The sequence below is a fragment of the Balaenoptera borealis genome (genome assembly GCF_965194805.1).
Source record: "Balaenoptera borealis genome assembly, chromosome: 3".
In the NCBI taxonomy this organism is placed as follows: domain Eukaryota; kingdom Metazoa; phylum Chordata; class Mammalia; order Artiodactyla; family Balaenopteridae; genus Balaenoptera; species Balaenoptera borealis.
This window is the reverse complement of record NC_138866.1, coordinates 170,709,158-170,735,861: the sequence shown is the minus strand read 5'-3', so window position 1 is coordinate 170,735,861 and position 26,704 is coordinate 170,709,158. Positions and strand designations below refer to the sequence as shown.

General features: G+C 40.4%; 1 protein-coding gene across 8 annotated transcripts in view; it reads left to right on the top strand.

Moving 5' to 3' along the window:
• LOC309625677 (LIM zinc-binding domain-containing Nebulette-like) overlaps positions 1 to 26,704 on the top strand; it is a 213,210-nt gene that overhangs the window by 104,611 nt on the left and 81,895 nt on the right. For all 8 annotated transcript variants that reach the window (XR_014242651.1, XR_014242652.1, XR_014242653.1 and 5 more), the window contains exon 3: positions 23,285 to 23,369. Coding sequence is in view for 5 of the 8 variants with exons in the window: in XM_082385738.1 (XP_082241864.1) it covers positions 23,285 to 23,369 (85 nt within the window). In the remaining 3 variants the exon portion in view is untranslated. The remainder of the gene's footprint in view (positions 1 to 23,284; positions 23,370 to 26,704) is intronic.

Here is a 26,704-nt window from a genome sequence, read left to right as displayed (position 1 = left end):
TATTTTTAAAATTTTATTTATTTATTTATTTATCCATTTATGGCTGTGTTGGGTCTTCGTTTCTGTGCGAGGGCTTTCTCCAGTTGCGGCGAGTGGGGGCCACTCTTCATCGCGGTGCGCGGGCCTCTCACTATCGCGGCCTCTCTTGTTGCGGAACACAGGCTCCAGACGCGCAGGCTCAGCAATTGTGGCTCACGGGCCCAGTTGCTCCACAGCATGTGGGATCTTCCCAGACCAGGGCTCGAACCCGTGTCCCCTGCATTGGCAGGCAGACTCTCAACCACTGCGCCACCAGGGAAGCCCTATATCTTCTTGAACTATATACTACTAGAATAAAACCGTGTACTCTCCTGACTTGCTTTATTTCACTCAATATTATGCTTTTGGGATTGAATCCTGCTGCTGTGATTTTCACTGTTGTGTAGTATTTCAGTGTACAGTGTATCCAGTTTTTTGATAGACAGTGTGGGTGTAAATGTGAAAGAGTTCTGAGTCTAGAGGATATACCTAGGAATGGAATTGCTGGGTCTATGTGCATTTCCAGCATTTCTGAGTGTGATGCCACTTTGTTTTCCAAAGTGGTTGTACTAAGTTATTCTTCCACCAGCAGCATATACGTGTTCCTGTTGCTCCAGATTTTTTCCCTACTGCTTTTAAAGTGCCAGAGGACAGTCACCATAGGCCTGTTTGCATATCTAGTTTTTAACATTGAAACTTTCACAAATTTGGGAAATACTGGATTCAAGAATTGAGTAAATTTCCCCCTCCTCTCTGAAGTATTCTATGCTAGTTTTCATGAACAAGAGGGAGCACTGTGTAGGAGAAAGTCCAAACTGCAGTCAGGCATCCTGGAGCGAGCTCTGGCCCCACCGCTCACTAGCTTCATGATGGCAGAATGTTCTCTACCGCGAGGAACAGATAGTCATCCTTACATCATGATGTGGAGATGTCTTACACACTGTCTAGCCCATGTCAAAGCTCAGTGAATACAAGTTTCTCTATGCTTCCCATCTAACTCAGCTCCAGTGCTAATGCAGGACATTTTGAACATGGTTCATTGGTCTGCATTGTGATGAATCACCCAGAGACAACTAAGCCTCAGGACAAACAAAGCCTTTGTCTGTGTAGCCGCAGGGCAGCCTGTAGCCAAGCTACTCTGGCTGATTCTAATGTGTGTGTCACCATGATGCATCTACTTCGAGGCCTTTTGGGTAGTTTCTTTTCATTTTCATACGGGAGCCCCCTGAATTCTCTTGTAGGAATTGTGGCTACTTTTGGGGCTAATTTGGGTGTATCATGTGGACTATGGGCTTGTCATAGAGTTGGGTGGTGCAAGCAGTTGTGTAAATGGCAGTTCATTGAACACAAACCACTTAGCGTGTGCCAGACCCGTTTGAAGCACTTTATAAATATTAATTCACGTCATCCTTATAACAACTCTGTGAGGTGCTTACTGAAGGAAAATGAGACACAGAGAGGTTAAATAACACGCCCAAGTGACAGAGCTGGAGGGTGGGAAAGCCAGGATGCAGTTAGATGGATGACGGTTACCTTAAGCTAGTGAAGCAGGGGAGTGACTTTTTATATATGTCACAGGACCATTGTGTGCCCTAACCTTTGTGTGTAAATACAGCATTGACACCAAAGTTAAAAGAGTTGTCACTTTAACACCAGACCCCCCCCCCCCCCTTCCCAGCCCTGCTTCCTTTCGGTATGTGAATTAGCAGATTTAAAAAATTGTTGCTAGCTGAACATCGCCCTTTTTATAATGTCTCTTGAGGTCTCAGAGAGTTCTTACCAGTCCTCAAAACTGTAAATATTTTTTCAGGAAATATAGTAACTAAACATATCCGACCTGACACAACCTTAACAGGAACTTTCTGTTTTTCTTGTTAATAGTAATAACAATAAAAACAAACAGAAAACCAAAACCAGCATAAAAAAGAGACAATATCAGTGGGTCCAAAACCACCTTTGTACTGTTTCTAGCTCATTAGCCACAGCGTTATCTTATCACAAGTTGGTTAGAAACTCTTTTGAAAAAAGTATTTTAGAAAAAAAATTTTTTTTTCCTGTTTTGCTCATTTTGCCCTGATATCCTGAGTGTTTAGGCGTATTTGTTGATTTTTACTTTGTCTTACTTACAACACAACTCCTCATATTGGTTTCACTCAAGTCTCAGGGACACCTTTAAAAATGAACTGCTAAATAAATGCGCATACTTCCTCGGGAATTGTTATAGTAAGAGACCATTGGATGAGGTTTACAGAGATTCCAAGGGATTCGCTTATTTTTATAACTGAAAAGCGAAAACATATCTACTATCTTTCCCCCAACTACTAATGCTCATTATAAATGTTTTAAGCATTTAAACAAATAAAGAAGAAAAAACGACCTGAAATTCCCATCATCCAGAAACAATCATTGCTAATATTTTCGCGTATTTCCTTTAAGACTTTCGTGAGTGTATGTGAGTGCTCATGGACATGTAGAAAACACCTAGAAGGATGGCCACTGTTTAAAAAAAGTGGGAGATGGGATTATAACCCATAACACCTCATCCTCTTTTTTCCCTTCTCAGGAGTCTCCAAACTACAAATCTTGTATTGTACATGGTCAGGATGGTGGGGGGTGAAGAACGTTGTCAGTGAATTCTTTGTGGTGACCCCAGGTCCTTGACTTTGGTCATCAGAGGGCTAGGCCAGAGCAGATGGGTCTTGGGCCTTTCCTCTCTACGCTTAATGCCCGTGCCGCCACATTTAGTTGTGGCTCCAGCCCTCATCGGATGCAAGGAGGTGGCATGTCCACAGACAGTGGGCTAAAGAGGACCCATTCTGTAAACTCCCAGTCCCAGGCCTGGAATGAAACTGCTATTCCTGACTGTTGGTGGTTTCACTGGATTATCCATACTCTGTCGAGACAATGCCGTTTAATCTTGGTTCAAGCATCTCTACAGACTTAGCCCTAGGTACCAAGAGCTTCTGTGTGCAGGTGCCTAATTGGTGACAATCAGTTGGTGGCTGAGTTCCCCACGTAAGGAATCTCCCAGAGAAGGAGGAATTCTGCCTCCACACTGCCTTCAGACTCCAGCTGCAATATTCAGCACTTCCTGCTGGATTGGCCTTCAGATTTCGGATTTGCCTGCCCCTACAATCACGTTAGCCAGTTCCTTAAAATCCTTCTCTCTTTCTGTTTATGTGTATATACGTCGTATTGGGTCTTTTTTTCTGGAGACCTGACTAATACAGCAGCCATTTACATCTTTACCACTGTGGTGTTTTTAGAACTCATGTGCCACTAAATCTGTTGTTCACCTTTGGTTGTCCGTTCCCTCCCCCGCTCCCCATCCCCACAGGAAGACATTTATCATGTTTAAGAGTAGAGTGGCCCCTAAAGGAAGAAGTGCACTCTGGGAGATATTCTGAATGGCAGCCATCAGGAGCTGTCAGGGCACGTCTGTATTTACATGTTTTCCAGCCATATTTTCCCAGCATGTTGTGGATCTGTGACTTTCCTCGGAGGAATTTGGTATTCAGAAGTCAATAAACAAATTACATTGATCTGTAATGTGGGACTGTCACAGTGACTGATGGGATACCAACTCTTTCAGAACAGTATGTGAGGGAAAGATAACAAGATTGAAAGAGCCCGTGCAAATGACAAGGAATGCTGTAAGAATTCAGTGTAGGTTGTTCCTCTCGGTGGAGTTGCTGCGGCGGAAATTTTTATCTTGGAAAGCTGCTCACTTTGCATTGAAATGTGTTGATATTGTGACATACAGAAGTCTTTTGTTGAGTAGATTCTGGATGTATCAGTTGTATAAATATTCTATGGTGCTTGCATGCCCCACAAAGAAAGGAAGCTTATAAGCTATATGACAGCATCATTGTGGGATAAAAGCGGCCCTCTTGGCAAAGTAAATAATCCTTGAAGTTTATATGTTGTTTCATGATTTATTTTCAGTTGATGGCCTTTGACAACATCACTCAGGCATGTGGGAAAGGTATTACAATCTCTCTTTACAATATGAGGAAAGGAGCCTCTTGAGATGAAGTGACTTGGTCAAGGTCACAGAGAATTAAGACTCATCTCTTCTGATTCATGCAATAGTTGCTTAGATTATTTTAGGGACCAGATTTCCATAGAAGTCCAGTAGATTGTTTGGTCCCTACTATGTATTTAGCCAGTATTTACTTTATCTGAACCTTAATTTATTTTTGGGACAAAGAAGATTATATTAAAAAAACAGTTCTTTTTATAACTTCATTTGGGAAGGTATTAAATACAAAGGGATCTGTTATTGAATGAGCTTAGGAGAAACGTGAGTTTATTATTGATAGAGCCTTCTTTTGAAATAACTAGAACATTGCAAAGTCCGATAGATATTTTTCTTGCTTTCTGTCCCATTCTTCTTATCAAGTGCCTGACTGGATACCGTCTTTGGGCATAGAGCTCCCAGATAACGACATGATTCATTCAAGTATTGGCAGGCATTTTGACAAGGGATGTCTCAGTCATCACTTCGTTCATGACCATAGTCAATGTGCGTAACTTGCAACAATCTTTTATTTTTGTTCCTGAGTAAATCAGCAAGGCGTAAGTGTGTGTGTGTGTGTGTGTGTATGTATGTGTGTGTGTATATATATACTTAACTGACAGTACTGAGTAAAAGTGACTAGATTTATGATCTCCTTTCCCTCACAGTTTAGATTTGCGGCCTTTTCACTATTGGGATGTCATTAGTGATCAACTTCTAGTGTAGCTGAAAAGGCCACTTGACAGACATATGCATAAAATTTTTATTCTGTGAATCATGCTTCCTTAAAAATATAAAACTATAAAAGATGTATTAAAACTGTATGTATACTTTTTTCCCATCCAAATTGGACATTTCCCCTTTAATTATTAAAATAAAGTAGCAAATGATAAAAATCTTAAAATTAGGTTATAACCTGGCACTAAAGAATCCAAAAATTTTAAAAACAGGAAGCAAATGAGAAGTCACATGTCTGCCTTTATTTCTTGGCCAAAGAGGATTTATTTTTTTAAGAAGTTGGACATTCACAGTGTTTTTTGGTGTCTTCTGGGTTTGTGAGGACCGATGTTAATAGCATTTCGGGGTGGGTTTTCAGTTTTCAGCAGTCAGTGCTGCAAGGCTGGGATTTGACACCTGAAAGAAGACAAGCACGTTTCTTTAAATGTGTAAATTGAATTTTCCTACGAATTATGATTTGTTCAATACTTGAGCGGTCAGACTTAATCTCTGAGTGTAAATTTTTGGATTCTGTTAATTTACTGTAGTATTGCCTACAATTCAGAAACCATAAAGAAGGTTACTGACTTTAAACAAGTGGTGCAGAGTAAAAGTAATAATTTTAAAGAATTTTAAAGATACAGTTTTAATTTTAACAATTTATGGAAGCCTTTAGGAATCCAGATATATTGGAAGAGAAAAGCTTAATTTCCATTTTAGCAAAGTATTCTATAATTAACATTCTTCTGAGGATGTCTATTTTGGGTCAGTTATACCTTTTTATTTCTACCATTTCCAGTGAGCTGTTTACTGTATCATTCTTTCAGTTAATCAGTCTTTTAGTCACTCATTTTTTCACTCAATAGTTTTTGCAAGTTCCTCTCCTCCCCCCAGGAAGCATACAGGCAGTTAGGGATGACGGGATGTATACAAATGCCAATATAATGGGTGTCATAAGTGAGTTGCGCAAGAGCTGCTTTGAGTGTGCGGCTGGGAGATCAGAGAAGGGTTTATGGACCAGAGGCGTTTGAACAGGGCCTGAAAGAGTGGATTGGTGTTGGCCTACCAGCCATCAGGCAGAGCACGTTCAAAGAAAATCAAAAGCAAATGTATCCAGCTGGAAATCTCAGTGCTGAGGAAAGAATCTGTGGACAGTTATGTGAATTTATTTTCTATTCTTTTAAACTATCCTTTCCAATCTACATACTTAGGCTACAGTGCTGCGTAAATGAGCATTTCTCAGGATTTGATCTGAGGAACACCAACTATGTGAGATGTTCCTGGCCAGCAAGGGCCAAATCTGAGCAGTCCTGCAGTAAAGATCCTGTTTAACTTTGTTGATCCAAATGTATTTGATTACAGAGTACCTTCCCCCCCTTTATATTGAACAACAATTTTTTAACACCCCATGGAATCTATATTCCATGCAGCATTATTTAGGGAACATTGGTCAGCAATCATATTATCCAACCTTAGCTTTCTGTTTAAAGACATTTCCTACTTTGTTTTAAAGCAGTTCTGTAGAAAGGAGCTTCAGGTAGTGATACTTACGTTGTGGATATAGACTAGTGGGTCGAGTGCGTATAACTCACTTTACAATTCTTTCCTCCCACCTTGAACTTTGACAACTATTTTTATTTTATGGTATTTGATAGGTGATAATAGTAAGCAAATACATCATATATATATATATGATTACGTAGCCTGATGCATCTGTGTTGAATAAATATAACAGCATTGTTATTAGATACCTAATCATTACTTGTTGAAAGAATGAAGGTTAGAGAGACCTCAGTGTTCTGGCTTGGCAGATACTTGCAACCCTCTCCGTAGGAAAAATGATGATATTAAATTATTTCCATCTACAGGATTCCCATCTACAATTCTTTTTGAGTAAAAAGAAAATCTAGTTTATAAATAAATTCATAATTCCTTTAATCATGTATGTGTGTCTGTATGCACAGATATGAGTCACATGCATGTTATTTTGTTAAAGAGAAAATTAAATTTTGGAGAATGATATCTAGCAGTTGTCCCTCCTAAATGGGAAAGTTAAGTATTCAAGGAAAGGAGATAATTATCTTGTTCATTGTGCATAGAAAGCACACTTGGAGATCTTGGATTTTTATGATTGCAGGCTTTCAAAATTCTGACAAGGCTGCTTCTAAATTAGTCAATGTCAAGTGCTGTCTTTTTGTAGATTGACAACTGGTTGGTGTTGCTTCATTTTATTGAAAGAAGAAAAGCATAAAAAATGGCTCCACCATCTGTTGGATGTGAAGCATCAGACGGAAGGGTGATGTAGTATGTGGTGAGGAAAGGGTACTGCTGAGCTATAATCTCAGACCCTTTCTAAGATACAAATTTTACTACATTCGGGAAAGATAACTACTTATGTCAGATTTAAATCTTTAGCGGAAGTGGTATAAGTAGGTTGTAGGAAGACATTGGTGAAAACGTATTTCTTTCTCGTTTGTTTACAGAGCAGTCTCGCCCCCTCCCCCGCCCCTTTATTTCCTGGGAAATGTTATTTTTGAACCAGAAAGGCAAAGTCTTCCTCTGAGAACTTAATTAAATGCTTCAATGGAGTGAACTACTTTTACTTTTCATGTGGTTTAATTTTCTAAGTAAAAGCAAAGCGTGTCTGAAAGCCATTTGTTTTCGTTAAACAAAAAGTAATGTATAGCGCTTATCAGGTGGAAAAGAAAATTATAGAGTTAAGAGCTTGTGGTCTGGAGGAGGGATCCAGGGTGTGCTGATAAATGTTTAACAACTGGCTCTCTGGGAACAAAAAGTCTGATTTGCAGTATTTGCCATTTTCCGTGGTGAAAAGACTCCCACCATGGTTAATTTCAAGCCACGGACCAGACATCACAGAAGATGGAGTCCGGAAGAGATACACAATAGCATGCATTGTACAGTGCTTTCCTTTACAGTACAGTAGATGTAAATAATGCCAAGAACATTGATAATAATACACAGTGTGGTAAAATAATTAAGAAGTGATAAGATTTGAGTATTACTTTTGCTTGTATTATAATAATTTATTTAACTCTAAGTTTATATAATTTAATTTTTAAAAAATGGCTGTATTTAGCAGCTTGCCCACAACATTCCTGAAAATTTAATGATTGGCTCTGATAAGCTAGCATGAGATGGCTGCAGTTCACAGACCACTGGTGGGGGCAGACCTATGTTAGATTTCTGTGCCAACACTGACTAGCTGTTTGATAAGAGTACCTACCTGATAGGGTTGTTGGGATGATTAAATGAGATATTGAATAGAAGTCCTTAGAGTAATGCCTGACACTATAGTAAGTGCTCAATAAATGTAAGCAGTTATTAGTGTTTGATCTTTTATAGCAAAGGGAATGCAGGATGGCTCTCTCTATAGGTATCCTTCTAGTTATTTTAAACTACAGATGACCCTTGAACAATGCGAGGGTTAGGGGTGCTGTACTCTGTGCAGTTGAAAAATCTGCGTTTGACTTTGACTCCCCAGAAACTTTACCAACAGCCTACTGTTAACTGCGATAACATAAACAGTTATTTTGTATATGTATTTTCTATGTTATATGTATTATATACTGTATTCTTACAATAAAGTAAGCTAGAGAAAAGAAAATGTTATTAAGAAAATCATAAGGAAGAGAAAATACATTCACAGTACTGTACTGTATCATTGATGCAGTAAGTATATGTCATCTGTTTACAAGGTGAATCGTCTATCAGTACCTACATCAATATGGTCTTATATGATGTAAAACACTGTAGATGTTGTATGTATACAACACTAGACATCAAAAGTGAAAAGATTAAGTGAAAAAGAAATTCATATTTATTTACAGCATTGATCCATGCATTGCTCATGAAGAAGCAGCAATATGATTGCTTTGTGGTCTCCCAGTGTCATCGATAGGATTGCTCACAGTAGCCTAGCCTATACACTAATGAATGAACCATTATAAAATCTTTATGGCATACAGTGTTACAGTCATATCCATAACACAGTATTGGAAACATCGTTACATTAAAAAAAAACTCACTTACCTGAGATGATAGGCTGATAAGCAGTCTCTCCACTTAGAGAGAGAGGCATACTTTATGGTACTGTAATTCTTTGAAAGCAAAGTGATAAAACAGTAAGAAAAGGCACACATTATTAATTTTATATTAAATATCACTTACCATATGCATATATAAGGATAGACTAGTATCTACATATATTTTATGCCTTCATTACATACCTAACTTTTAATTTTTTTGATATTCCTAGGCGATGTGGTTAGTCTATGAGTTTTTTCAAGTTGTTGCAAATCTCCAAAAATTTTCCAATATATTTATTGAAAAAAATGTGTATGAGTGAACCTATGCAGTTCAAACTTGTGTTGTTCAAGAGATTAAAGCACTCATTTTTATACATAAAAATGATTTTATGTGTAAACTGAAGGTTGGTAATAAGGGGCCATAAGCTGAAGGTTGGTAATAAGGGGCCATAACCTCAATTAGTATAACCTTTTAAAATTGTATTTTTTGTTTTTAGTAAAAGAAGTTTCTCTTTCGCATAAAAAATTCTCCTTTTTCTCCATGGTTTTTTCCATGTAGTCTGGATCTTCCCTCAGTTTTATTGGAAAGGATAACATTGTCTTTATTCTGTCTGCACAATGCTATTGTGGTATTGATGCCAGAGTATCTTTGTAAGCTTTTGATACAGGAAGCATCTGTAGCTTTAGAATGAAGCTGGCAAATTATTCAGAGTCCAGAAAAGACAAGTGAACATTGAGGCTGCAGTGGGGGTTTTGGGGTTCGGAGTAAGAGGAAAAATCAGTTATTTTAAAAATAAATGATCAATAAGATAATTAAGTCTAAATCATTTAATATTAACCATTGAAATATTTTCAAATAATTAATAAGCACCATCATATTAAGTTGAACATCACTAATTTAGAATCTGAAAATTCAGATGAAAAGTCATTAAAGTTTTTTTTTTATTGAGCAAAACATTCAAATTATTTTCCCTGTCTGAAATTTCTGGATCTCATGGGTAGGCAAAATCTAGTCTAAAACCAGAATTCTTTAATGTGTAACTTTTACTTCAGTCCAGTAGATAATTTTGTTGATTGGCATGTTTATGATTTAAAGTGACAAAATTTCACTAACAGTAGTTTGAGCCAGCGGTTATCAGTGTTTTTGGCCTCAGGATCCCTTTAAACTCTTTAAGATTATTAAGGAAAAGTTTTTGTGTTTATTGATTGATATTTACCATTTTAACAATTAAAAGCTTTATAATATTTACATTTATGCATTAAAGTTTTCTGTGCTTTGTTTATAGATTGATCCTACAAAATTAAATCTTATAAAAACAGCATTGAAAGTTAGGTTGTATAAACAGTCTACCTGGGAGAATAGATACATATGTGGCTTGATTCAGTAAGAAGGAAATATAATTGTTGTTAAGTCCCAGTCCTGAACTAAAGTGTACCAGAAATGTAACTTTAATTTGCTATAACGACTTAATTTCTCCTCAAGTCCTCATTCTGGTGGGGTGATGAAAACCCAATGTAAGTAAATGTAGGATTTTATCCCCCTTTCCCCAAGATTGTGGCTAAATTACTGGGGATTTGCTGCCAGGACCTTGGAGGAGGCCTTATCTTGACCTTATCACCTGGTTCTCAAGGCCAGGCTCACACAGGTCACCCCTGAGATGTCTCTTGTTCCTTTGTCCACAGCCTTCTTGGTTCTAGTGGTTCTGTGTCCTACATGGAAGTACATACTAGGGCACTGTGGTCCCCGGACTCCGTAGGCCACTGACTCTCGGGACTGCCAGTGGCCCTTTTTCTGCCTGGACTTGGGGCTCTGAGCCAGGCCTAGGCCTGCAGTCCCCTCTCTCTATTCTCTTTATTCCCCTCCCCTCTTCATCTGAGTGATACTCTCTTAAGGGCACTTTCTCTGTGATTTTTTTTCCTCTCAAGGGCCAATCAGCATAGTCTCCTTAATGGTCTCAGGCATCAGGAGATACAAAAGCAAGGACTAGCCGGGCCTTTCTGCTTTCTTCCTTGTCATCCCCCAACGAGACTGTGAACTCTGGAAGGAGTCAGAGTGAGTGAGAGGTTGGGGAGATGGAAGGGGAAATACTGGGAGGAAAAAAATCAGTTGGCATTTCAAAAATCTTCCCTGGCCACATCATCCTATGCCTTTAAACCCTGCCAGTCACAGAGTATACCACACTTGGAGGTCCAGTGGATCCTCAGATTTTTTTATGGTTTTTAATTTATTTTTTTCTTGCTTTGCTTCTGTGAGTTCAGTGTTTTTCAAACTGCGAATTGGACCCATTCCTGGATTAGGACATTGATTTGGTGGGCTGAGACCAGCATTAAAGAAAAAAAAAGGAATCTACTAGAACAAAGTAGAAAAATGTTAGAGATCATCAGACAGAACAGATGTCTATATTGTTTGGAAACCTCCATTTTATATACACTTTGTGTATTGGGCTGTGGGGTAAGATGCATTTCTTACTGTGGGCTCTAGTCAGAGCTTTAAAAACACATTCTCAGTTGCCACTGAATTTGGTGTATCTTAAAATTTCTTGTTACTATGGAAAATGTCCTATTTTAATATTTAAAAAATATAGAGTGCATAGGTTGCAAACTTGAGTTGGCTTGACTGAAAATGTCATATTTTTGTCCTCATAGTTTGATAGGGTATAAAACTATTTTCCTTCAAAATTTCAAAGCCATACTTTTGCCCATAAGACTGATGATACCTGGGTGACCGACCACCTCTCCTGCCAGTGGAATATGCTGTGAATGGGGAGTAAATGGAGAAGGGAAAGGGCCCGAGGAGCCGGCTGGTTTTCAGATAGCCTGGTGACCCTGCTGACATTTCCAGAGCCCCCTTATATCTGGTCAACAGTTTTGACTCTGTCCATTAACTATCAACTAAGGTGTCTTTAATCTTTCCTCGCTACAGTCAGTGCTTTTAAACAACTAACATTATCTCTCTCTCTCTGTATGTATATATATGTATTTATTATATATGTGCTTATGTACATTTAAAAAGTATTTCCATTGGACCTTGGGTGGGAGGTGCTTGGTTTGCCACTTGAGTCAAACATATTGAAGCGAATATGTACAATTTTGAAGGTAATAACTATATTCCTTTTAAAATAGAACATTTCATTCAGACCTTTCACAGAGGCCCTCTTTTCTCCCTGTGCCATTAACCTGTGATGGAAAAGGGTTAAAGCTGCACATCCTTCTCTTCATCCAAGGCACCGAACACAGCGGCAGTATAGGCCTATTGGGTTTTCGTTTCATTGTATAATCAATAGCCAGAAAAAAGTACATTTAGAGAAGAGTTGGTCTGTTTTGTGGTTAGACTCTGCCTGAGGTCCCTAGGAAAGGAATGTGACTTGCTTAGAGGGAGACAGGCGGGGACAGCGTAAGTAGTTGGTGATGTTGTCTACTATGAGTTCCTTTTCTCTAACCCACACTGGTATAAAAGATGCTAATTTTGGTACAGTTTCCTTTGTTTCCCCCCAGTCTGCCTATTCTGAAACCACATCAAATGAACTATTGTACACAGTTCGGCACTGAACAAATTGAAGTATGTTGAAGTCTTCCTCTACTCCACCAGAATATATCGCTAATTGCATAGCGGAGGCCGATGGTTAAATAGCTTTTAGATTCTTGATATTACTTTCATAGCCTGTAAAGTTAGGAAACAACTGATCTGCAAATTGTCAAATAAGTAGAGTCTGTGGAGGGCAAGGAGATTTAGCCTGTGGTCCAGGATGTTTGGCGGTGGTTGCCTGGAGTGCTATGTTGAGAAGAACGTTGGGTCTTCTCTGGACCCTTCAGGAGGAGCGGTGTGCATTAGCGATGTCTGCCCTGAGCATGGGCGGTGACACACGGGCGAAGTAGAGACCAATATGCCGGTGGTAGTGGCTCTTCTTCCTAGTTTCCCACAATTTATTTGATTTGATTTCTGGCCATACATTTTTCTGTGAGACTATAACATTTTTACCAAAAATGCACAGCTGGGTATAATATCACATTTTTAGGTTTGCGTAGGTCTTTCTAAAAAATAGAATTATGCTTCCCCCTCTTCCTTTAGGCTTTAAATAATTATTTTTATGGATACTGAGTATTTGCTATAGGTACTATATTTATTATTATTTTTAGCAAAGGAAGATAATGTGATCTTTCTTGTGTTTCTAATGTTCTGTTTTCCTAGGAACTTTGTTTTTAATATTTTTCAGACCGTGGTAATGCCTCAGACACTTGAGTCCCAGATCTGCGTGTGTTCTCTTGGCTCTAGTCACCAGCACCTTTTGGTGGTTCCTGGGCACGAATCACAGAGCTGCCCAGCTGCACGTGCGCCCCTGTTTGTACATTCCCACGGTCAATGTCGGCAACAGCATAGGGCACAGACTCTCCTCTACCAGCTCATATTTTTCTTAAACAGCATCTGGGGTGTGTGTGTGTGTGTGTGTGTGCGTGTGCGTGTGTGTATTAATTACTCACCTTTTACAGAGTAATTCAAAATCTAGGTGACATGTTCCAATAGCTGATAAGCATTTCATAGTGTGGTCGGTTTTCTGTGTAATCCCTTTGATCATGGCCTCTTTTGTAAACACACGATAGAGGTTACAATGGAGTCCCGCCGAGGAAGTAATTCAGAGGGTGGCAAGTTTTTGACCCTTACAGACAGAAAGAGAATTTGGTAAATCGTTAGGTTAGTGACTGCCCTTTAGAGAGCCAGGGGTTTGCTTTCTGTACCTCCTTTCAGCTGGGCTTGTATTTCATGTACGGGAGGCCTACATTATCATAATCCATTTTTCGCTTTTATGTGATCTACCAGCGGCTCTCGTAACCCTCCTTTCTGAAGAGCACTCCCCATTTACTTGCTCTAATTCACCGTCTTTTTTTAAATCATAAAAATTGATGTTTTGCAACCAGTGGCATTATATGGGAGTTGTTTATGGAGGTGCTGCAGGGAAGAATAGTGGTAGAATTAAGCACGAGATGACGGCTGGGGAGAGAAATCTATGAAGAGACATCACATCAATGACATAGCAAGAGAGTGAAAGAAGCATGTTAAACTCGAAGATACTGGAAGAATATCATGAGTAAAATTATAATATGTCTTTTGCTGACGTTGAATAGTGTTAATCATACACTAACAAGTTTTTACTTAAGGAGTCATATTAGGTAGAAAATGCCCAGATTGACCCCAATATGTAAAAAAGATATTATCTTAAAATGCTTCTACCCATTAGATGTTAATTTCCCTGTCAGCGCTCACACTAGAATATTAGAAGAAATAATGTGGAATTGTTTTTACTCAGTGTTATCATCTAGGTCTTAAAACATTTGCTATGAGAATTTCCTATTTTATACAATTTTACGCATCTGAAAGGATAACCAAAGTAGGATGGTTTTTGCAAATTATTAATAGTTATGGAATTTCCCAGGGACTTTTATTCAGAGGAAAAAAACTTCCAGGTTTTCTCCTTCTCTTACATAATATGCCATTTTCCATTATTGCTCTTTAACAAAGAAAAACCTTCCAATACAATGAACGTGAGTTTTAGAATATTCTTTTGGAGAAAGAAGTATAAATGGAGACTAGGAATGTGAGAGCCTACATGCTTTGCCCTTGAAGAACCAGGTAAAGAAGCCCAGTGCATGGCTTTGGGTGTTCAGGCCCTGTGAGATTTCCAGGTGGGAAAGAAAATGGTAGGAGAAACTCCCTGATGTGTCCGGCAAAGTGTGCTTAGGCAGCAGAAGCATTTACAAAGGAAGGCCCGTGGCAGTTTGGAGCTGGCTTCAGTTCAGATTTTTTCGGCCATGGAGGAGGTCTTCCTTAAACAAATCTGTTAACATTTTAGTTTTGGGGGGAGCACAGCACATGGTAGATGTAAACGCACCAGTTCATATTTCTGTCTGAAGCAGCTCCATCTCACCGCCCCTGAGACCCCATCCCTTCATGAGTAGGTCTGATTTGATCTAGTCTTCAAAGCTGTGCCTGACCTGTGTGTCCTCATACTGCGTTTGTCCCTGTTGCTCCTTTGCCATTAGAAACTTCTCTGTGCACAGCGCGGGGCTCCTTCGGCCCCTCCTGCTGGACGCATTTTCTTCGTGGAGGTCTGGCGGTTGTTTCTCATGTTTAGTGTGTGATGGCAGATCCCAGCCTGGGTTAAAGTCTTTCTCTCCTTCTCTCTTCCCCTCCCTTCTCATCCTGCCTCTGTCCCCACCCCAGTTTCATGCTGTTTCCTTTTCTCACTACATCTGGGCTCCAAAGCAGCCAACCTCAGGAAAGCTCTATCCGATGGGGCAGGATACACGTATGAAGAGTTGATATTACAACTGAGACAGTTTTCATTTCTTTTCATGATTCCGCTGTCATTCCGTATGGCACACGTTGGCATCCTGCTTCTTCCTGCCTTGGAGGCAGACTGGTGGTCCTCAGTCCACACTGGTGCGTCCTGCCCGTGGTTCATGGCCGGGTCGGCTCTGAGACCCCTTTTGATTGATGGGTGTCCATGATGTGCTGGTTGTTAGATAGGTTGAATACCGCCCCGTGGAGAAGACATTACTAGTGTTACTGTCACAAATTCCGTATTTCACATATTTGATATATTTATTCATTTTCTGTCTGTTTGCTTGACCTAGCGATAAATGGGAGAGGGGTGTTGAAATCTCTCACCATATTGGTGAATATGCTAGTTTTCCCTGTCATCAGTGTTGCATGCACGTGCACACAATCTCTCTCTCTCTCTCTCCCTCTCTCCTTATATATATGTATATACATATATACACACACACATATTTTAAAAAAATCTACATTTAAGATGATGCTTTTTTGGCGACTTGAGCCTTCATCACTATATAGTGTCTCTATTCTTAATAATGCCTTTATTTTAAAAGTATATTTTGTCTCATTTTAATATAGCTATTTTATAGTGGAGTTAAAAAATATGACTATATATTGATCTTTTAGCTAGCAGATGTAACCCATTTACATTTTTGTGATTATTGAATTGTTTCTCCCAACTGTTAAATTTCCATTTGTCTCGTTTATTCTACGCTGCTTTTTGTTTCTATTCTTTCTTTTTTAAAAATTTTATTGAGTTAGAGTTTTGGCACTTTTAAAAAATTTGACTTTTTCCCTTTTATAGGATTTGAATTTATGTGTTATATTTCCATTCTTTGTGGTTACCCTTAGAATTTTATCACATTTATTTAAGCACAGTTTAAAATTCAGTAATGTCTTAACCTTTCTCATGAAGAACAGAAGGACCTTAGAATGCTTTATTTTCATGCTACCTTCTCATTTTACCATCAGATGTTTTAGCTTTGTCTTTTTCCATACAATGTTGTGTGTATGTGGGCGTGTGTATGCGTATGCATGTGTGTGGTGCATTGCATTTAGCGTTTTATTTGCTTTACCATTCCTTTTTGCATTTTAGCTTGTCCTTCTGGAATTATTTTCTTTTTTTGCCGAATTGCATCCTTTATAAGTAGCTTCATAGACGACCCTGGTGGTGGTAATCTCTCTCAGGGCCTGGTTATTTTTAAATGTTTTATTTTTCACTTTTTAAAGATAATTTTAAATGATGTGAAACAATCATTATTGCTACAAAATGGAGTTGTTCTAATTTGGGAGATACTTAAAATTATGTTCAAACCTTCTATCATCTCCCCACTATCCAATATAGTTATGATCTTGACCCTTGGATAAAATTACTTCCTTGGGTAAAATCAGAGCATAAAAAGATGGTCCAAAGAAAAGTCATCAGGCCCTCACCTGACTCAGAAAAGCAGAACTGAAGAGTCAAATTAATAACGTGAGGTCAGAACTTTTGCCTTTTAAGTGTTCTTAAGAGATAAAGTTGCATTTTCTTAAAGCAGATAATATACTAAAAATGTTAATACAGTACCTCTTTCATGAATGATAAGTTGTTAGGCAGAAGAGGGCCTAAGGTCCCCAAGACTGCCCCCAGGTTTGATGATTCTCTAGGAGGCCTCCCAGGACTCAGCCTAGAGTCATACTTGTGGCTATGATTTATTACGGCGAAAAGATACAAAGCAAAACCAGCCAAGGGAAAAGGCACGTGGGGCAGAATCCAGAGGAAACCAGGCATGGGGTTCCAGAGTTCTGTCCCAGAAAGTCACACGGGACACCCTTAGCTCCCCCAGCAATGAGCTGTGACAGCACGTGTCAAATGTTGCCAACCACTCAAGCTCGTTAGAGACTCAGCTCCCAGGGTTTTTAACCGGGGGCTCTTTACAGAGGCACCTCTGCCTGGCATGTACCCAAACTCCAGACTCCCAGAAGGAGAGCAAGTGTTCTGCATCAACCTTACTGTTTGTACAAACAGCTTAGGCACAGTGTTCCACCCTTATCAACTAATGGTGGTGGGGACCCTCCCAGAATCCAAGTTCTTAGACACTAGCCAAGGGCCAACCTTGAAAGCTGGCTTTTCATATATAGCGTTTGGGCCTGCTCTATTTACTCTTTTCTGCACAGGGCCCATCAGTAAATAATGATATAATAACAAATGCTTTTGACACCTGAGTTCTGTTCTCAGATTTTCTAGTTTGAGTAGAACTGTAACAGTGGTCGGAGAAACAAAAAACTGGAGAGGGTGGGTAGACTTAGGTGCTGGTGAGGAGGAGACTCAGACAGGCATCATTGACCCGCACTGTGGCACAGGATTAGAGGGAGATGGCAGGCCATTTGACTCTGCCAGGCAGGTGAGAATGAAAAAAGAGATCAGAGATCTTTTTCTGGAAGGTCTCTTGGAAAATCTTGAAACAGCTAGCAGTTGGAAACAGCTAGCCGTCTTAAAATTAGCGGCCTCCTGTAATGTTAGAGATCTATTATGTAGGGACCCCAGCCTCAGCACTGCGGGTATTTTGGGTGGGGGCGTCCTGTGCACTGCAGGAGGTGGAACAGCATCCCTGGCCCCTGCTCACGAGACGCCAATAGCGCCTGTCTCCTCACCGCCTCCCCCGGTTGTGACCACCAGACATGTCTCCTGACATTGCCTGTCGCTGGCTACCCAGAGATTAAGAACCATTGTATTACTACAGGGTTTACAGTAAATAAATTCATAACGATCTTAGCTTTATCTGTCTAAGTGGTTTACTCATATCTCACATTTATAGTAGTTTTCCATTGATAAAGCTCTTTCATGTGTCTCTAGCAAGAAGCTATATAGATGAAGGCAATGAAGGCAATGAGACACAGAGGTTAAGGCACTTTGCAGTAAAGCAAAGAGAAAAGTAATAGTAGAAATAATAGTAATAATAATATTTTTTGTTATTAATAATAGATACTTGATTGAGTGCCTATGACGAGCCAGACGCTGTTTGAAATGCTTTACAGGTGTTCATTTTGCAACAAGCATAACAAGTGCTATCATTGTGTTGCTTTTACAGATGAGGAAATTGAGGCCAGAGAGATTAAGAAACCTGCCCAAAGGCGCACAGTAGGTGGAAAAGCCAGGTCCAGACCCAGGCCATTTGGCTCCAGTGCTCTCGTGACCCCTGGGCTCTGGATAAAAAGTGAGAGGTTCTGGATTCTTGCTCTTCTCTGTGTTCTGTCTCATTACTATCTCTGTGGAGGTTGCCATTTGCTTATTACACTGCTTTCCTCACTCCGCCCAGCTCTGGTCTCCTGGTTTACATACAACTTTTCCTATATTCTTGTAGACTGAATCTCACAGAGATGAAAAAATTGGGAAGCCCTCTTTTTGTGACCTAACTTTGCTGTTTCAGTTGTAGTCTTCTGTGATTATCTTGATTCTTTCTCTTTTTATTTATTTTTAATGTAGCATTTCATCGAAATCTGGATTTGTTGCAGCTGTCAGCCTAATCTTGACGCATACGCTTCGTCCAATTCCTGCATATTTCAGCTAAGAGGCTTCTGTTTATGATGCTTAAACATTTCACGATATTCTTCAGATCTTTCCACCAGCTCCCAATGTGTTATTTGTCATGGTTCCATGATTATATTTTATTATCCAGGAAATATATTAATGTACCAATTTATCCACCCCATCTTTTGTTTTTTTTTCTTTTTACTTTTTTCCTGATTCCTTTTGAACATGCGTTTTTCATGCCCCCCCATGCCTTATGCCCCAAGTTCTGTCCCCTAATATGGACGAGGAGAAAATGTCATTCTTCCTCTAAGCCTAGTGAAGAAATCATCTTTCCTGGAGCTTTCTTTTCAAGACATTTATTTTAGGAAGACCTTCTACAATCATTTAAATGCAGTATTTGTGTAGAGCTAGAATTAACTGTATGGTATCGTCAATTAGTTTTAAAATGCTTTGCTTCTCTGTTCCTATGATCCCATGAGGGACCACTGAGCCCTCAGTTTATTTCTGGGTCTGTTTTTCTTTTGTGGGTGGGGCGGTGAGTGGGTGGGAGTTGAGACTATGACTTCAGAGCAGAATATCATCAGATTAGTTTAGATGGACATTGCTACATGGACATGATGTTGAGAAATCCAGGATTTTCAGATGTGTCCACTTTGGCAAAATTCATTAGGTTTCTCCAGATGTTGTAATTATTATTTTTTATGTAAGCAGTGTGTGCTGCCACATCTGTAATTACATTTACTACTTCTGTGTCTCATGGTTCCAACTCATGAGACCATTCCACTCTCTTTTGATTGTTAGGCACTTTTTCCTAAGACCCTAGTCACTTGAATTTTGCTAGCTCTGAAGATAACTTTGGTCCCCAAAGCCTTAGGTTTTAATCCATTGTAGTACTCATGACTACTAGTAGTTTCAGATATGAATTCCTCCTTTCCTTGGCATTTTATATTGTGGTTATTAATACTAAGTTGAATTTTTCTTCTGGATCAAAAATTTGGATAGTTTCTTCTTGTTATTCATCTTTAGAGAAAGTTATGTTACCCATTATTACAAAATCATTGAATTTTAGGATTGGGAAGGATATTGGAAAAAGTGCAAAGTATTACAATCTGTTTATAGTCCCAGTATAATTGCTCAGCATGTCAGTATGTTTGTTGCTTTGGCCGTCAGGTGAGCAGAGTATGTCCTCTAAAAAGAAAGAAAGAAAGAAAAAAGCAGAAGCTTTTCAATTTGTTTTTCTTTTCAGTGTAAAACCTTGTTCCAAATAGAACTTAGTATGCGTTCCCAATATCAAACGTGTTAAAGTGGTGTTTTATTTATATGCATGTATTTTGTAAGTTCAAATCTATCACCTCTTCTCATTATAAAATCAAATGGTGGGAATAGATTATTTTCATGAAATGGTAACTTTAAAATGGGAGATATGAGTGGCAAGTGAAGTTTTGTTAGTATCCAAGTAGACATTATTTTTGCCTGGTGTGGGCCAAGTTCATGTACATACAGAGAAGCAATTGCAAATTGAATGTCCTGCGCTCCCCCAACAGTTCAATTTTCCATCTTAGAATGCTGTTTACTTAAAAATTCTGTTTAATTTTAAAATTATGTTTACTTAAAAATTCTGTTTAATATTTAATTTGTGTTTAATGTAAAATGTAATTTTTAGCTTTTAAACATAATTTTTAATTAAACATAAATGGCAGGAGAAGGTTGTCCCCTCAAAGTCTGCCCCTAAACTGAGTTAACCTGCAAGTTAGTACAGTACAGTCTCAACGGGTTAAACTTTCTGTAACATATTTGAGAGTAGATTTTAATTACAGTTTCAAACGTAGTTAAAATACATACATAACATTTTTGAATTAAACATTGTGGAAATCCTGAAAATCTCTGTGAAACTTTATTCCACAGAATGTATTTTGAAAAAAAAAAGTGCTAATTTGTTATTTTAGCTTTAAAGTGTAGCAATACATACATAATGGCTACATTTTAAAGTCCAATGAAGTTCAGCTTTCCAAGATTGAGTTGCAAACATTCTGAAACACACTGGTTGTCTGTCCAGCTTCACCTGTCTGGAGCACAGTTCAGAAGTAGCCCCCAAGTAATCTATAAAAATATCGAATCCCTGTGTCGTACACTTGAAAGTAATATAATGTTGTAAGTCCACTATACTTCAATAAATTAAAAAGAAAAAGAAGTAGCCCCCATAGTGTGTAGCTGACACGGAGTCTCTGAGTTCAGGATAAAGGGAGGGAGACACCTTGCCTATTACAGCTTCCTCACTTGAACCAGTAACTCTAGTTTTACCAACATTTCACTAAACTTGACTACTCTCTAGTTACTTACCCTGGGATAGAAGAAGGAAACCAGAAGGGAAGAAGGCTGTGCAAGGCCAACTGCTGTGTGTGAGAAATGATCTCTTTGCCAGTCCAACAGACATAGAAGTGCAACGATCTCATGGGATTTAGGCCATCCCAACCTTTGTAAACTTTGAAAGCACTACTGCTTTGTATCATGATCTGATAATGTCTGTTTAGATGACCCTGAGTTATCATGAAAAAATTTAAATTAGGTTTGTATCTGCTCTAAGAAGGCAAGAAAATTATGGTGAAATAGTGAGGCTTAGAGGACTTTTGAGAAACCACAGGAAGATTTGGAGGGTGGACATCACCAAGGAGAGGGGCCAGGGAGAAGGAAACAGGGAGTGGGGGCTCTTTGAGGGGGCGGCTCTGAGCTCCACAGCTTTTGTGGTGATAGAGTCACAGCAGCCGGAGATGTACCCTCCGTGCCGGCTGGGCATGGGGAGCAGAGGCAGTCGCTGGTGTTCGTAACCACACGTGGGAGTAGACGCCATCACCTCACCACCAGGAGGGCTTGTGTGTTTGCATATATGTCATTATGTATGATGTAATGCAGTGAAGCTTTCTGTAGCCTGACACGCACTGTAGTCATGTGGCTTCTTCTCTCCCCTCTTTCTCCTACCCTCCTCCCTCCCTCCCTTCTTCCCTCCCTTCTATTCTTCTTTCCACAAATATTTACTGAGGTCATATGAGCCAGATGCTAGTAGGTGCTGAATGTGCTCTGACAAGGGACAAGATAGCCTGTTCTTGTGGCCGCGGAACTTTCCTTGTACTGTGAGACAGAGACATGTCAATAGGAACATAGAAATGAATACGAAAAAATATTATAATGGAACAGAAAGTACATTCCAGGACACATTTGCGAGACCAGGAAGGCTTTCTGGAGAAAGTGAAATCTAAGGCGAGACCTAAGAGATACAGAGGAGTTAGCCAGAGAAGTGGGGTGTTCCAGGCCAGGGCAAAGCACACAGGGGAAGAGGTGGGAAAGAGAAGGTGAACTTCTCAGCCAGAGCGTGGATGTGAGCGAGAAGTCCGCAGAAGGCTCATCGTGGGGGCCTTGGGGGACCGGAGGCTGGCCTTTTTTCTTGGATCAATGGGAAGCCATGGAAAGGTTTTACTCAGAGGAGTCAGGTGATCAGGTTGGCATTGTGGAAAGTTTGCTTTGGCGCGTTGGATTGGAAGGGCAAGACTGGCAAGTGTTGTAGTTACCTAAAAGATAAACGTGGCCTAAAATGAAAAAATGCAGTGGAGACGGAGAGAAGTAAATATAATCAAGACATATTTAGGAGATAAAATCAATAGACTTGGCGATGGATTGATTAGATGTGTGAGGAGTCAAGATTACTCCCAGGTTTCTGGTGTGGGCAGCTGGGCACTGATTAATGAAAGACGGAATACACGGGGAAGAAATCGTTTTGGGATTGTGGTGGGATGATGGACTGTTGGATTTCAGACTGAATGTGTGGTGAATATGGGGTATGCACGAGTGGAAATGCCAGTGGCTCTGAAATTCAGGAGGGAAAGCTGGGCTAGAGTTGTAGATTTGGAAGTGATCAGCATGGTTATAGGGGATACCCAGAGCTGTGAGAATGAATGAGATCACCCCGGCGATCACCCAGGCGTACACTGAGAAGAGAAGAAAGCCTGTTAGAACCCTGAAGGAGGATGGGCAGAGAGGAGCCCCCAGGAGACAGAGGAGGAACAGCTAGAAGGGGAGAAGCTGGCCAGGAGTGTGTGGGGACAAAGACACCGAGGAAGAGGATGGAGGAGAGGCTAAGCAAGAGGAAGCCCAAAAGATGTCTGTTGGATCCTCTGTGCTGCAGGAAGCCATTATAGCTTTAACCAGAGAAACGTCTGGAAACAGGAGCTAGAATGCATAGCATTGAGGAGAGAGCTGGAAGAGATGAGCGGAGACAGTGAGCTTAGTCCTCTTTGTAAGGAAGTTTGGCTGAAGGAGAGAACAGACTCTTGGACCTCATGCTAGAATAGTGTGGGTGGAGGGAGGGATAGAAGTCGGGGGAGCCTTGAGAGTGCTTGGATGCTGACGGGATGTAGCTCATAGAACAGGGAAGCCTAGGGTGAAATTTTGGGAGACAAGTGGGTCATAGAGGGTCATGAGAATGGAGGAGGGCTTGGGACCCAGAATAATAACAGAGAGGTGACCTTGGCTAAGAGGAGAGACACCTGTTCCATTGGGATAGAAGGGAAGAATAAAACAACTGGTGTTAAAGTATTGTTTTGTGTCACAATATTTTAATTATGTTCTTTAAAAAAATTTCTCCACAGACACTACCCAAAGCAGTCCTTCACCACGGTGGCAGATACACCTGAAAATCTTCGCCTGAAGCAGCAAAGTGAATTGCAGAGTCAGGTAATTTCTGAAAGGCCTATTTTTGTTACATTCGTTCTAAGTATTATTCACAAGGCCACTCCTCGGTCATCGTACTGTTCATGCCAGGTCACCAGCCGGTGTGCAGACTGAAAGCGGGCCTGGGTGGGCAGTCCGGGCAGAAGTGCTGAATGTCTGTTTTATTCCCAGTCTTGGATAATCCTGATATTCTCGGTTCTGTTATCCACATGGGACTAGGGCAAGTAAATGAGTTCTGGTCAGAGTAAGTGTTTCCCAACAATATTGATTTATTTGGTCCTAAATATTTAAAAACATTTTATAAATAGCTTTTCCACACTGCATATGTAGGGGAAAAAAGAGGTGTTAACTTGACCCAACTGCAGTGAGTGTGGGGCTAACACCCTGTCTGTGTATCTCACACCAGCCACTAGCTTTGTTTTCATCCTGTCACTTTATTCATATTTCTTTCATATGTCACGCTGACAGCATGAACAAAGATTAGAACACCATGATTGGCTCCCAGTCAACCATTTTGGATGGAAACGTGCCTTCAATATGGCGAAACACATCGGTTAAGACTAGGGATTTGAATGGCAGTGTTTTCTTCAGGGACACCCCGTCTCTTCTTGAGAAACCTAGGGTGCTCTCTTTCAGAGGAGTTGTTGTGCCAGCCACGGTGTAGGACGGTGCTGAGCAGCTACGTGGCAGCCCAGTGGTCAGCGGCGAGGTAAAACGACACTGAGGAGCGGGGAGGGAAGGCTGGGTTGAGGTCCGCCTTCCACTGTTCGTTGGTTGTGGCCTTGGGCCAGCCACTGGGATTCTTTATGCTGGTGTAAAGTGAGACAGTCTATCTGATCTTGTCTACCTGTCTTGGGGGTGGCTGCAGGTGTCAAATAGGTAGTTAGGTGTGAAAGCATGTTGAAAAGTTAAAAAAAGGTTGTATGACTGTGGAGGCTGATTATGATTACCGTGGTCCCTGAGAATCCTTGATGTGAAAAAGGGAGAAGAGCAGACTTCGTGAAGGAGGGAGGTGTCTAGCTGACACTCTTTGAAAATGTCAGTTGTAGCTGTTCGTAATGAGAGTAGTCAGCTCTCAGTTGCAACGGATCTAATTATTTCCACGTGGGTTTATCTGATCACAGGGGAGATGGTAGTTCCCTCCATCCTCTTTCTGGAGGACTTGGGACCACTTCTCAGTCCACTTAATTAGAGGGGAAAAAAACTCCGAGTAGGGTTTACTGTTGGTTAACAACGCCATGAAGACTTGGTTGGCAGTTAGTTTTCGGTTTATGTAAAATGCTAATTTTCCGTGTGCTAAGCTATTAGTTCAAAAAATTGAGTGCCGGCCAAAGAGAGGCACTATTGCAGAGCCAGCAAGAACGCCCCTTGCTCATTCACACTGCGGAGGGTGCCAGGACTTGGCTCCCGTCTGCGCAGCTCCAATATGCCTTTCTTCTCATCAAGTTAGGATTAATTAGGTAATTCTGGAGAAGTACTTCGAGCACATTGGAAAACAGAACTAAATCAAGCAACCAAATATTTGTTGCCTGCCTGTTACATGTCCTTGTTCTGTGCAATAGAATTTATAATTAGTTAATCCTCTCTTCACAGAGTTCATGGGGTGTCTGAGGAAACAGGACTAACATACCACCACCCCCACCTCGAGCAACTATGTTTAATTTAAAATAGGGACTCAGAAATGGCGGGGCGAGTATGGGTTGGTCTGGTTATGCTTCGTGCTGGCGGGGGGGTCTGAGCGGAGCCTTGAAGGTTGACAGAGGATCTGATATGAACCCTTATCTCCTTCCTTTAGAGAGCACGCCACTCCCTTTGGGTTCAGTTAGTGGTTATAGGTGTCGTCTACTTGGTGCAGGAACAAGCATTTATTGTTTTCCTGCCACACGCCTGACCTCTGGAAAGGCAAAGAAAAAAGGAGCTTACTGTTTCATGAAAGGCTGATTTTATTCTCCCTCAGGTAGGTAGCAGCAAGCTGCAAACTTCAGAAGGCAGAGCACACACATAGTTCTGGGCTCATGGGACAGGAGTTCATAGAGGGGCACAAAGCGCTATGGGGTCTCCAAGCAGTGGTCAGGTGAAGGCATCAGATTTTCTGTAAAATTTTGCTCAAAAATCATCTTCAGAAAGAAAATGTAGGACTTCATCAGACAGATGGCATGGGGAAATTCAACTCAATTCAAGAAACACGTGCTGACTACTTACTATGTGCAAGGAATTGCGCTAGGCGTCGGGGGAGGGAAAGACATCACCACCATCATCATCATCATTATCGTCAATCTTGCTGTATTCAGGGCACATAATTTTACGTGTACTATTTCATTTCCTCTCAAACAGCCCTATGAGACAGGTATTTATTATTATCCCTATTTAGATGAAGCATTCAGCCTTTAGAGAGTTTAATGAACTCACCCTTTCAAACTTAGCAAGGAATTGAACTTGGAATAGAACCTAGATCTGTGAGCCCCAAGTGTCCACAATCTCAACCAGTACTCTGGTCACATTACTCAGAGAGCACCTAGAAAAGGAGATGTGTAAGCAGATGCTTTCAGTACAAGCCAATAGGGCAGTGTATGTAAAGGTAGAATTTCTCATAAAGTGCAAAAGTCACACATAGGAAGAAGTCCTCTCTCTCCCCTTCCTCCCCTCCCCCTTCTTCTTTTTTCCCTCCTCCTCCTCCTCCTTCTCCTTCTTCATGAGCAATTAAAATACTTCTAGAGTGTTTCTACCTTTTACAAAGACATGGAAAGATATCTACCCTAATGGTAGTACTCATTACTGGCAAATCATTTAATGTTAACCTATTAAATGATTTGGTTCTGTGGTAGAGCATTCCCTTTGAGTTTTGATATCAAGAATTCTGGGGCTTCCCTGGTGGCGCAGTGGTTGAGAATCCGCCTGCGAATGCAGGGGACATGGGTTCGAGCCCTGATCTGGGAAGATCCCACATGCCGCAGAGCAGCTGGGCCCGTGAGCCACAACTACTGAGCCTGCGCGTCTGGAGCCTGTGCTCAGCTACAAGAGAGGCCGCGATAGTGAGAGGCCCGCGCACCGCGATGAAGAGTGGCCCCCGCTCGCCGCAACTAGAGAAAGCCCTCGCACAGAAACGAAGACCCAACACAGCCAAAAATAAAGAAAGAAAGAAAGAAAGAAGCTTTCATTTAAAAAATAAAATAAAATAAAGTGCACAATTTAATCATTTTAGGAAAAAAAAAAGAATTCTGAACAGCTCAACAGTTTTGGTGGAAAATTGACTATTAACATTTTATTTACTTGTTTTGATAACCTGTGATGCTAAATGAGCCAAATCTCTTCATTACTCCTAGTTTTGAAATTCTGAG